Genomic DNA, 14162 nt, shown 5'->3' on the forward strand with positions numbered 1-14162 from the left:
GAGAGTATTCAAATACTTGAAATATTCTACAGTTTACAGTTATCCAGTTATGCAGGATACAGTCTTATTAGCCAGAAGCATCCCTTTTTACAGGAAGTTACAATGTACTGCAAATAAGGAAATTACAATTCTGTATTTTGCAAAAAGTCATATGAGTAGTACATCAAGTAACGTATTAACCTTACCATTTATACCTACAAAAGCAAAGGATAAAAAAACCTACACTTGAAACAGCAATCATGAAAGAATAGTTCTGACTGTCAATGTAATAAGCATAGCTCATTTTCTTCAATATGGAAATGTTTATATTAACATATTAAGACATGTATTTTATATACTGATATATGATTCTTGTTTCTTTGTCAAATAGCTACAAGAGATACTAACTAATACATAACTAGTAATAGATTACATTCCTTACCCTAACAGCAAATGCAGCAATAGGAAATTAGGTATATATATGAGCACCAACAAGATTTTTACACTACCCCATTTTTACTGTGGATTAAGAAAAAATTTCTGTACAAAAATGATGCTAATCACTATTTAAAATTTTAAAAGGTATTCAAGCATGACTAATACAATATCTTTTAATCAAAGGACAGCAATTACTGTTGATTAGACCAAGAACAAAAATGAACTTAATACTGCGAAATGTCAGTATACAGACATATTTCCCCTTCCTCCATAGTAGGTTCTGTACATTTTTCATTTTTTGCTCTAAATTTTATAAATATGAAATTATGCCGCTCATCTAATGGAACAAGTAACAACATTTATGTATTTGCCAAATCTCAAAACATGCATTCTATTAACCATGGTTATTTCGAACAAAGACAGAAAGTTAGAGAGATAGCAAAATATATCTCTAAAGATTAATTTATTTTTATAGATTTTTGAAAGGCAGTTTTTTCTGCAGCAGTCTTTTACTGCATAATTTCAAGTCTTGTTATCCCAGAACGTGAACAAGCAACCTGCAGAATGAGACAGACTCAAAAGCTCTACATATTTTAGCACGGGTGGTGTATATTTGCAAAGCAAAGTTAACCATCTAAATTTACACAATGTACTGTTTACAGCAAAATCATAGCAGGATAAATGGTCCTACAGAATCTTTAATTTCAGCACCATACTTGCATAACAAATCATAACAGAAAAATACTCCTTGCAACAAAGAATTTATCTATAGAACTAATCAAATGATACTCTTTTTTGAATCACTGATACAGTAGGAAATAAAGATCTTGGTAACTCCCTGTGGGTGTTGAGATTAAAATACTGTTGACTTTTAAGGAAGATGTTAAAGGCCTGCTTCTGAAATCCGTTGAAAATAATTCTTCCCAGCTGAGACAAGAATCAAAGACATTCAGTATATCCAAGAATCAGCAAATTGATCTGAAGGTAAATTATGATTCAGGTAGCAATTCAACTCCAAAGCTGTTTTTCTGTTTACTTACCACCATTTTCATCTGCCGTCCCATCTAGCTGAGGTATAGAGAGATTAGTTAGGAGCATATTGCTACCACTCCACTCCATTTCTTCCTCTGACGACGAATCCTCTTCTGTTGAACTTCGATGCATATTTTTGCCAACTGACCTACAGAAAATGATGGAATCAACTAATGCAGAAAATACCAATAGAAAATAGGTAAATACCTTTAGCCATATGAGGCTAAAAGGCTGTGTAACTTGGGTGAGCAAAGTGAAATAAAAAATGTGTTATATTTCTTACTAGGAAACTCAGAGTATCATTATTACTTTAACAAGCAAGAAAAGTAGTCAAACATCTAACATCTACAGGGAAGAACAGCAAGTTTTACTAGTTCAAGAAGTTAGAGAAGGGAGTTAGATGCTTAATTTTCGTAGAATCAATAAGGTTGGAAAAGACCTCTTAGATCAAGTCCAACTGTCTACCTACCATTAATATTGCCCAATATTATATATGTTCCAATTTCAATGAAATTTAATTTAATTGCTTGAAATTTGTGGACTAGATCAACTACATAATATGCTTTTAGTTTAGCTGTTAGGAAAACCATTGGGGACAGCATGGGAGACAAAGGTGAACCTGAGTGTGCAGCATACCTCTGTAGCAAAGATAGCTGCACCCTGGACTGTGACTGCAAGACTGTTGACAGTATTAGCAGCTGTGCAGCTGCATCTGGAGAAATGTGCTCAGTTTTAGGCTCAGGGTAGACACCAATAAAACTGGAGCAAATCCAGCCGAGGGTCACCAAGGTGACTTGGGGCAGTAGCACGTGATAAACAAGTGTTGATCCAAAAAGTAAGGTCTACTATTTTATTATGTTGATCCACAACATCAGAGGCAGATGCTGGTGAATGTTCCTGTTTGACAGATGGCAGCAGAGGGGCAGTCTAACAGAATGGCATCTGACATGGAAGTACGTATGAAGTAAGAGTGTGGAATCGAATTGCTCCATATGGAAAATCTGTACCTACTGACATTCATCAATGTTTGCTGAGCATTTATGGAGACCAAGCAGTGGATATGAGTATAGTGAGGCAGTGGGTGGTGTATTTCAACAATCTCACTGTCATAGCAGCTGCGAAATGGCAGGTCACCTCTGCTGGTGTATATTTTTATGAGTGTGGCATGCAGGTTCTTGTTCATCACTAGCAAAAATTTATAGCTAATGGAGTTGACTAGGTTAAAAATTAGTGTTTTGTAACTGAGAATTTCTCTATCAAATAGTCTTGTTGTGCTCTTGGAAGCTGTTGTAGTTTCCATGGAAATAAATAGGAGGCATTACTTCTTGAGCAACCTACATGTAAAGGAGGAGGAAGAGTAAGGAAATAGGATTTGCTCAGCCTTGAGAAAAAACTACGATCCTGTTGCACTTATGAAATATGCAGTGGGCAGATAAAAAGAAGAAATCAGACTCAGCTGTCTGTGGTGGCATGAAAGGGGGAAAAGGATAGAGGGTTGCCTTGGGAAACGTTATGTACAAGTGAAGCATTCTTGATGAGGAGGATGTTCAAATACTGGAACGTGTTGTCCATAAAGACTATGCAATCTCTGTTCTTAGAAATACTCCTAACTTGTCCAGCACCTTAACTCATCCCAGTCAACTGATCCAGTCAAAACTGTTTTGATCAAAGCAACATTTAGATGCTTCTTCCACCCTTGATTATGCTATGATTCTGTGCACAAAGCAAATCTTTGTCAACACCAGTAAACCAAGTCAGGATTGAGATGACTTCTGCAAAGAACAACTCGAATCAGTTGGCATTCCAGCCTAGCATTTAGATTCCAGGAAATTTTGTCTGATGCAGCATGATACTGCCATATGGCTCTTCAAGAACCAGTTCATGCCTCACTGAATTTTTTTTCTCTCAGTAGTAATCAAACCCAAGCTGACTAATTCAGTCACTAGGGTACTGTTACACCCTGACATTTTTTGCATAATCTATTATTCCAGTATATCATTTGATATATCACAAGATTGCTGGATTCTCAATAACAGAAAAGTGATCGAATGTTCGCATTATGAAGCAGTACAAATAGAAGGAAACATGAACAGAATTGGATCACATCCATCATGAAACTCCAGCTGGTTCCCTGTGCATGATGAGAATCATGCAGGGGACAGAGCTACCCATGCTCTCTTCTGAAGTCAGTCCAAATTCTGAAAGGATCACAAGTGGACCTGCAGAGATCTCCATGGGGTAACACCTGTTATGTACTCCATAGTGCTTTCTGTTGGAGATGACGATGTAGGTGTACATGACCAAGTTACTCATGAACCAGCTCATCAAGTCTTATGAGATTTAGGTTGGATTCTTTATTGCATAAAAGCAGTTAATTCATTCAGGATCCTACTTGACTTCAGAAATTGTTCAGTTATGCCCATACAGAGCTGCACCTAAGCTAATAAATGCTGCAAGATGTAGACTAGTTTTACAAAGTAACTGCTACCAAGATCAATGTTAAGCATTTTAGATGGAAAGTCCAACTTTCCTGACTACTGTGACTGGAAAAATTTAAAAATAAAATCAAAAGGTCAAAGAAAAGTTACTTTAGAAATGAAGTATCTCTAGAATTAGGAAACTAATGATCTAACTTCTGATTCCATTACAGCCTCTCTTGCTCTCTGAATCATAGTATAATTGTAATTTCTGATATTAAAAAAAATCAAAATGCTATATCTGTTAAGTCCCTCATCTTTCAAATAGAGTTATAAATACCAGGTCTGCTCAAAATGCAAGAGTGAAGAAAAACTGGATATAGCTTCTTGCAAAATCCATCAACGCAGACTGTACAAAAAGTCATTACAACCTGAGAAGAATTCAATAATCTTAACCTTAAAAATATTAAGTCTGCAACCTTTAGCAGTCCAGCAAAGGGAGAAACATTCACGTTTTAATCTAAGCTTTGAGCAAGGAAACGAATGGATGCTTTTCTCAGGCTTCCGTGTCAGTCTTCACAAGAATATTTCTTAAACATTCACTTCAAGGAAAGTTGTACATGCAGGATACGAGATTATTTTGTGCTATATGCATAGGTATTACTTTAAAAAGAGTTTACTATTACAGTGTTCATATCCAGACTTGTAGGAAAAAAAGTACTACACAGTTTTTCCTCAAACACTAAATTAGAAGCTTAGGTCTAAACAAACTTAAACATTTCATCTACATCCACATATAAAACTAACAAGCTGCAGCACCAGCTGATTTTTCCAGTGCTGTTAAAAGAGACTCCTCTACAATCCACTTTAGCACACCTAAATATGAGGGTGAAAGAGGAAAGATTAAGAAAATCACATACATACCTTCTTTTTGGCCCGGGCTCTTCTATGCTACTGTCCCATCTCTGGGACATTATCAAGCTAAGTTCCATTTCTTCTTTCTCGCACTGTGGCTCATTTTCTTCATCATCACTGTTTTGAGAATTTCGACAGCTTCCAAGAGAACGATGGTGAGAGAGTGCTTTGTGATGCTCCATCTGATACCCATCACTCTCCAAACCAGCCAACACATCAATCATGGCCTCATCAGCGCTGTCCACTGTAGAAAGAGCCCACACAGATGAAGTCTGTATTTTGTGCTATTTGTTAACCACTGCTTATAATCTACGTGTAAAACAAAATCCTAACCATTTAAAAATCTACTAATTTGCTACTATTCAAAGCAAGGTAGGCTGGAGAAACAATGCTCTTTCCATGCTTCTTTTTTTCAGTTTTATTCTTATTTTGCAAGCTGTTTTTCTATGGTACTAGCAACCTTTTTTTGAAATTATTTTTATTTCTGCCCTTCTGTTCCAAATGCAGTAGATTTAGTGGAAGCACTTCTCCCTGCATCCAACCTCCCATACCTCCTCAAATTCAGTCTCACTCTCCCCTAATATATTCACACTAGGCATGTATCAGAAGTATTGGAGGAAAGGGGTTTTTCAATATTTTTCCCTTCCACACTTTGGAGCACGAGCTTCAGTGCATACTAACACCACTTCTTATCCTTGTACTACTTTATGTATCTTCTAATATAAAGTACATGTTTTTTGTCTCCTCTACAGACCTTCCTCTACTTGAATTATTTCTACCTGAACTAACTTTCCATTCAATTTGGCGAGTTATTTTATTGTTCTTCCCTCATGCCACCCACATTTGTTTGCTGTCACAGTCTCTCTCCATCTTTTTAATGTTTTATTCTTCTTGCTTCTTTGCCTTCAACCGTTCTTTTGTATCCATGCATTTTGTCAAATATTTCTTCTTGCAGTTTGTCATTATCAGCCTATGGTATATCTAGATAGCTGAACTTCTAAATGTAGCTCACGAGCGTGTTCTCGGAAGACATGGGAACTGATAGAATAGCACTGACAGATAGTCAAAATCCTATTTAATCTAATGGTTTTTGTCCTACAACCCAAAAGCATAAGGAAGAGGAACATCCCACAGGAGACTGCACTAAACTCACCTGTCAAGAAGGCTGGTTACTGAACCAGTAAAAGATGTAACTTCTACAAATACACTGACCTGGTGAAATTATTGGAAAATAAGGTGTTTTTGCAGAGGAAGAGGTGAAGTTGCAATTTGCTTGAAAACTCTCTGAGGTAACTAACTTTCTTTAATGATCAGTAGTCATTAACACAATGTATCAGTATCAGTAAGTTAACACAACAGACTGTGGAAAAATAAAATGCTAAAAAGAAAAGCCCTTCTGGTCATACTTACAAAAAACTGTAGTCTGACTCAGTTTTTGAGACAAACGATGAAAGCTCTGACTATTCTCCACAATGTTTAAAATTGCTTCTTCATTAATAAGTGCTTCCTCTTCTTTATCTGTATGCATCCTATTGGATTCTTCAACAGAAGATCAAAAAGAGATGGATAAAACTTCAAAGAGTCACAGACATCAATACATTATGAAAGAAAAGCAGTTTAAATGGATTTTACTTTCAAGTATGTTTCTGTTATTTGTTACAGCAATTCTAAAAAGGCTTACTCTAACTAATAAGGCAATAAACACAAAAACTAGCCTTTTTTTTTTTTTTTTTAGAGAGACAATCATATCTTACTTGGCTTAGTTCTGCTAATAGTAAGTACAACCAAAGCACGACAGAGATTTACACTTGAGCAATTAGAAGCTATTAAAAATACTCACCTTTGTTCACCTTTTTATCTTCATGCACTTCTACCATATTCGCTGGCGTACACTGAAAGGTTTCTGGAGAAAGTACCTCAGAATGTAGTGTTAGCTCAGCAGAGAACTCCTCTGATCCATTACTGTAGTCCACTGATCCTGACAACGTTCTAATTAATTGAAAACCAATTTTTAAATGCGTATTTAAGGTCTGCTCAAAATACTATTGTTTATGGCAAATGGCCAAATACTTACACAGAGAAATCATTTTGCTTGAGGATTTCTTTGAGTCTCTTCTGAAAATACTTTTCACTCTCTGTTGCTGGCACAAATCCACGGTCTTTAAATTAAAAAAAAATATTTGTTATTCACTTCTATTTGGACCTATCAACACAGAGAGCAAATTACTAATTCTATTAGGAGGTGGCTTAAAGTGGAAGTGTCCACTAAGTGCCAAATTTGAGGGCTGATTTTTCAAGTGTACTGAAACACTTTAAAATACTCCACACACTCCCACCGATCTCATTTTCATTTCTAAGTATCAATGGCATTTAAAATCATGTTGCAATTACATCAAAGTGAGCATTCAAGAAAAGACTACTTAATCAGGGAACAATTTTGAAAATCCTGGTTTATGCAGCCTGAATAGCATTACACAGAAAAAAAAAAATCACAGTAAGAAAGCAGTTTGTCTAAGCCCAGAACACACCTCTTTCCTTTTTGCAATCTTCTGACTTGCTTGCCAAATATCATTCATATTTTAAAAGAAATAGGCCTAGGTCCTACAGAGAATAGCCTTATTCAATATGCAATTAATCTGCAGAGCACAGTCTTTCCTGTGTAATGAATTTTACATAAAAATAAGGGATTTCTCTACCCTATATAATTTTCATTTAATATCACCTTAGCTTTAAGGTGATGCTGTTCAAAGGAACAGGTCTTATGCATAAATATAGGAAGCTTCAGGATAAGATATTTAATTTCGCTAGTATTTAAACATTTAAATACCTTTGTCACAAAGTATGAAATCTTAACTGTCATTATCATTCATTCAGCCTAGCACACTCTGCAGCAAATGGAATGCAACATTTTGTATCTTACTTTTCATATGGAATACATATATTGGTGAATCAGCAAGCTTAGAAATGTGAAAGAGTACATCTAAGAAGTCCTGAACTTTGATACATCTATTTCATTTCTACCTTCTGCTTGTTTCCCTTTCAAAGATTTTGAAAAATAGCTGCATCATTTTTGGTTTTTTGTTTGTTTTTACCTTGAGAATCTGGTGTCTTAATCTGAGAAGATTCACATTTCTCTCTCCGTCTCTGCTTTTCATCGTCCCATATAGCTTGCAAACCAGGGTTTCTGCCAATCTGGGCTAAAAGTACACAGTAATACATGAAGGGAAGTCTGTCAGCATGACACAATACATTCTTTCCCCATATTAAAAAACAAACAAACAAAAAACAATAAAAAACCTACTAACGCACATCTTCAACTTTTGTCATTGTAACCCCTCATTATTTTTTACTGCAATTCTTGCCTTGCTGAAGGATTCAGTGTTAGGTAAAAGCTACGGCATACAATTCCTATTTGTTGTCTAGATTTTTAACTGGTCTTCTCACCAAGTTTGTGTATGTATGCTTATATGCATGAATGCATACACACATATACTTGATGTTGGCTTTTTACAGGTAGATCTGAAGCCGTCTGTAATCCATTAGCAATAGTCATTTTTTTCTTACTGCTCAGAAATATAAACTGTTCTCAAAATATGCTTTCTTCCCGAGTTTATTCGATTTGTTTATTTATTTATCTTCTCACAAACCTTAGAAATGTAGAGATTAATAGATTACTAACACTGAAATCTGGATTGTGGCTTAACTGAGCTCAATCTTACAAAAAGAAGACAATACAGTTGCTGTTCTAAAGTATTTATGTGGAAAGTTATCAATACTTCACCTTCAATATCCAGTTGATTTAAAATGTCAGCAGCTACTGCATCCACCTCCAATTCACAGGTACTTTGTGGCTCAACGCCTTTCAACATTAAAGAACTATGACAACATAAATACAATAGGTTAATTTTATCTGTACTATTTTGAAACATGCATAATCACTGTTTTCTAACTGCACTAACATCAGGAGGGAATAAGAGAATGAATACAGAAGTACCACTTCCCATCTTCACCTACAAAGTCTTAAATTAATGTTCATATCCAAACCTAATTAGTTGACATAATTTGATTCTTCGGTTTAAAGGGTTTTCTTTTGGTGGGAAGAAGAGAAAGAATTGGTAAACAATTCTAAATATTACAGCATTTTTCATGTTCTCCCTATCAAACACAATCTGAAATGTTCTGTAGCACTCTCAGCCAATAGGACATGTGGGTATGATCTTATATCCAGAAGAAATAGGAGCAAAAACCTTCCTTTTTCATTCACACTTCAGAGCAACCAAAAAAATAACAGAAGAGGCAAATATGTTTTATTCTTCAGAATATACTCTTTTTTTTTTTTCCTCTCTCTTCACCTCTCCCCAAGGGTGCTTGAGGGAAGGCTTACAAAATATAAACAAAGTATTAGACAGATTCAAGCTTATTTTGTAACAATTTGATAATCATCCTTTTAAGGGACAGATCTGCTACGGCCAGTGGCCTTCCACCTGTTGCTGTCAATGAACTAATCTTAAGGAGTGCATGGAGGAGTCTAAGAAAGAAACTTTCTCTAAGGTTTATGTGGAAGTCTGTAGAAGACAATCAGAGGGCTGAAGCACCTCTCATACAAAGAAAGGCTGAGGGAACTGGGAGAAGAGAAAGCTCACTGCATCCTTAGAAGAGAGCTTGCAAAAAACGATAGATACTGACTTAAAAGTTCTGACAGTAATAGGATAAGAGGGAATGGTTTTCAACTAAAAGAGGAGAGATGGAAGTTAGATGTTAGAGTCTTTACTCAGAGGGTGGTGAGGCACTGGCACAGTTGCCCAGATAAGCTGTGGCGCCCCATTCCTGGAGGTGCTCAAGGCCAGGTTGGATGGGATCCTGGGCAGCTGAGCTGTGGGGTGGCAGCCCTGCCCACAGCAGGGGTTGGGGCTGGGTGGGCTTTCAAGTCCCTTCTAACCTGAGCCATTCTAGGAAAACAGGAAAACCTTTCAAAATTTTTGGGAAAAGGTAAAAAGATCTCGTCAACACTATTGAAAACTAAAACAGGTTATTATTTAACTCAAACAGACTCTTTTTAGGATCCTTTGTATACATTATACTATCTGATGACTCAATGTTTGCATGCCTAAATAATCTAACATAACAACTCAGCCTCAAGAATCTGAACACAGTCTTTAAAATATAATTCAATGGTATTTCCAATCCTGTCTGCACACCTTGAAGAGAAGTCACTATAACACAAATAGCTAGCAAATATCATATTTAAAAGCTCGGTATCTCTGACACCTTCTCTGGAAGGTAAGTATTAAACTATTTAAAACTCTAAAAGAAACGTAAAGTTAAACTGCTTAGACATATTACTTCTGTTATACAAGCAAAATTCTGACTACTTAGAAAACAGCCCATGCAAAAGAGCTGTTTACAGTCCATGTGGTAAATGAATTACCAAATGAAAAACAAGCAAAAAGTAGCGTGGCAGAAGTCATAAAGCACTTAGGTAGAATTCACTCACAACCGAAAGATACTATTTATTAACATATGGCTACCAGCCTCCCTAGTCAACAGAACTGTTTCTGAGCAGTTGTAATAATTAAAAGAGTAGATCACAGAATTCCTACATCAGAGCAGCTCAGTCTTTTAGCTGAAGTAGAATGCCCGTGTCCTAATGCACGCTTAAAGGACTATCCATTGTCATCACCTCCTTTTCTTAACAGTCACAATGTCAGCTGAGAAACAAGTCCATAATGTGATCAAATTCATTCTTTCCACATCATATACTTTGGATGCTCATACTCAAACCACTCAGAGACTGTTTGCACTGCAGGCAAGAGGACCTGCAGCAAGCTGAAACTTGCATTTTGATCACATAATCTGAAAGAGCTGCAAAACCACTGGGAAACAAGAATGAGGGAGGAGGCTGCAAGAACACTGCTGTTTCTTATGCTGGTTTGCTCATCTTAAGCAAATATTCATAGCATGTCAGGAAAATATATGAAACAGCTGTATTTCTCATAATCCCAAATCAAACCACATCCTGAACAGCTATAATGCTACAATTACCAGGTGAGAAGACAGCCTGAAGAAGACAGAGTATATCCAGATTTCAGCTAGTTGAGCACACAAACTACCTTAGGTGATTAACAGTTAGTATTTCTAGAAAGACACTCAAACTGGTCTGCTACAAACATTGCCCTGTAAAAGACTAACCACTGGACTCATACTGCATTTATTCTGCAAAAATCAAGATAATGTCAAGGTAATCTAAAAAAAAATAATGATTTGAGAATATCTTCATTAGAACAAGTTTAGAGAATAATACTTATCAAGTCCTGGTCAAACTTCTTCATAGCATCTAAGCTTTCTTTTGTAAAACAAAAAACGGAATTGTTTGCAAGGCAGAACTTGGAACACAGATGTACAAAAGGCAGCTTTTGTAGGAGAAGTACAGAAGTACAGAAACGGAAACATCCTATCTTTATGAGAACAAAGTTTACTCTGCTGAAAAGCAAGACAAATCAAGGTTGCAGAACAGCATATTGCCATTACCAGGCTACCAGAGATACATTTCAAATTCATTGAAAATTCCCATTTCTACCTGCACACAAAAGTGAAACGCTAAAATATAAATCTAATGTGTGTACGCAGAAAAAGCTCCAAATCAATTACTCTGAAAACAGGAAGAGGAATTAAGGAGAATGAACCTCATTTTTGAGGAAAGAAGTTTGTTGGCACTAACCGCTGTCATAATAACAAAGTAGGATGAAAGCTCTGCTCAAAGACAGTACTGAGGAATGGTTGGTCAGGTGCCAAGACACTGAATTAAAGCAAGAACTGACACAGTATTAAAAAATTATCCATTACAGTTTGCTACATTCAATGCCCTCAAAAATCCTGAAGGATGGGCATCAAGGTCAGTATCTTAATTCACCAACATTAATGACAGGGTAGGGAAATGAGTTCTGTGATGACTGTCTCAGTTATTTATAATGTTAAACTGAAGATGGTAGATATAAAATGAATACAACAGAATAGCTAAAAGGTGTCATTCCACTCTACTGACAAGGACTCTACCCCTTCACATAATTATTTTGAAATTCCATATTCTGTTCATGGAAGAAGAACTTTCTTTGTCTGCAGTACATTCCAATGAATTGAATAATAAACATATTTAATTAAAGACCAAATGGCTACATAAAAACATGTACATTCTGACAAGTAAGAAAAGCAATCATGACAGCCAGAAATCTAGCAGAAATCTTCGACATTACATAACAGCTAGACTGTGTAATAGTGTTATTTGCTATTTCCACATAAAATAGAGCTCAGTAGCAGACCTAGGATTTATGGAAGAAAACACTTCTCAAAAAACATCCTACCAATCATTCTGCTTTCAACACACCATGCCCAGGTGGGAGATCTGACCATGAGATTACTCCTAGTCTCATGTTTACCAGAAAATTCCCACTGGAACCCATGGAAGTGCTTCATCTTCTATTAACAGCTACCCGAGGAATAACATAAATGTGACTCACATGAAGAGCTCTTGTTAAAGATGCTGGATAGCACTATCAGGCTTAGGTGACTGATGTCTATTTTTAAGTGGGTTTTCCATGTTCCATGTGTGCTAACACAGGCATGCATCATACCTAAAAGCCTCCCAACATCAGAGATTCCCAGCCACTACTGCCTTTGGACATTTGCCCACTTCATAACAGAACCACTCCAGAATTAGATCTAAAAAAACCCTACTCCTGGCTTAGTACAGTAAACTAACAGTATCAGCAACAGATTAACCAGCAGCAAGACAGGAGATGGATGGAACATGCTGTTCTGGAAAAGTAGTAGAGTAGTAAGGTGCTATCTAGTACTAAGGAGTGAATTCAGCCACCAAGAAACTTCAGCACAGTTCTCAAATGTGTTTTTGAAATAAGGATTCATCACTGGCGTTTTTCTACATAACATGCTGTTACTGGCATATATAAAACTTTCAAATAATATTTTGCCTATTACCAGACATCTACCATCAGATTTCAACCATTTGCTGTACCAGAAAAGTCAAGAAATGCCAGCTTGGTCAAAACAGGGAATTTGGTATCACATGCAGCAAGGACATGGCAAATACGTATTGGAATCTATCTCTGAGCAGATTCTGAATGTATACAAAACCAACTAAACAGATACCTTCATCATTTATACAAGACAATCCTCTATGTGGTTTCAAACAAACAACATTGGACTGTTTTCCCCTTCTGCTTTTTCTTGATAGACCAACTAACAACAATGAACAGGTAACAAGTAGTGGAATATTTACAAGACACCCATATCTGATATAAATGAAGAACAAAGACTTCAGAGTTCAGTAATGACATGTAAGAGACACTCCAAGCACTGTCGGAAACAGCAGTCAAATGGTGAAAGATTCACAAAGCATTTAAGTATTTAAACGTGAGCTCTTCAAGGAGACTAAATAATAAAATGAAGAGACTGTGCTGGGATCACACAACGAAGAATATATAGCTATACACAGAAAACTAATGTTTAGAATTAAGAATGTACTTCGTTAAAGAAAAGGAGGAGAAAAGGCAGAAGGCCAGCTTTACATGTATCTAGTAATGCTGCAGACTGCAAGAATAAAACCATATGGGAAAACATCTGAGACAGTTTACCTTAAGAAACCTTGGATAGACATCTCCTATACTACTAACTGAGTGAGACTTCCCTCAGCAAGGTTCATCGTCACACTCATAGGCTACTTCAACTAACATAGGTGGAAGTTTTCAGAATTTTAAAGGAAATGAAGTAGGAAGGTAATCTGAAAGAGGGACAAACTATAATGTGATTATGATTACAAGAATACTGTTTTAAATTGATGTCTCCTATAATTAATCCAGAAGAAATTATAAGAAGCAGAGAATTTCATACAGATACAGCAAAAAGTGAAATCATGAATGGAAAATAGTTTAGATTTGCTACTTTGCAGTGGCACTTGGAACACAGTCATGATAGAAAACCTTTAATAAAATAATTCATTTTCTAGACAAAGGAACATTTGACAGAATATCAAATAGGAAGCAATTTAAATTGGAGATGTAAATCAGTTCCTAAATTATTAAAGTGAGTAAGAAGCTGGCTAAAGGTAAAATTCCTACTGCTTCTAGAAAAAAAGATACCGGGGTTGACAGGAAATTCTTAGCACTGAATATAGACAAGTTTTGAGGACTGAATTTGTTTCATATCTCTTTAATACTGTTGACAGGAAATGCAGGAGCATACTAATAAAATGCATTGAAAAGGCAGGCTGTTAGACATACTGCAGTCAGATCACAGTATCATAAAACAAGCTGTATAATTGAGAACTAGAATAACAGAAATAGGATGGAATTCAAAAATGGGATAAAA

The 14162-nt window shown here is 36.1% G+C and overlaps 1 protein-coding gene across 1 annotated transcript in view; it reads right to left on the reverse strand.

The window, feature by feature from the left end:
- REV3L (REV3 like, DNA directed polymerase zeta catalytic subunit) overlaps positions 1-14162 on the reverse strand; it is a 114419-nt gene that overhangs the window by 43050 nt on the left and 57207 nt on the right. Inside the window, exons 6-12 of the mRNA XM_052678573.1 lie at positions 8563-8657; positions 7874-7978; positions 6856-6940; positions 6622-6770; positions 6192-6320; positions 4791-5025; positions 1458-1597 (exon numbers count right to left, since the gene is read on the reverse strand). Coding sequence (XP_052534533.1) covers positions 1458-1597; positions 4791-5025; positions 6192-6320; positions 6622-6770; positions 6856-6940; positions 7874-7978; positions 8563-8657 — 938 coding nt within the window. The remainder of the gene's footprint in view (positions 1-1457; positions 1598-4790; positions 5026-6191; positions 6321-6621; positions 6771-6855; positions 6941-7873; positions 7979-8562; positions 8658-14162) is intronic.

This window comes from Tympanuchus pallidicinctus, unplaced genomic scaffold (assembly GCF_026119805.1).
Source record: "Tympanuchus pallidicinctus isolate F22 unplaced genomic scaffold, pur_lepc_1.0 scaffold1, whole genome shotgun sequence".
NCBI classification, from domain to species: Eukaryota; Metazoa; Chordata; class Aves; order Galliformes; family Phasianidae; genus Tympanuchus; species Tympanuchus pallidicinctus.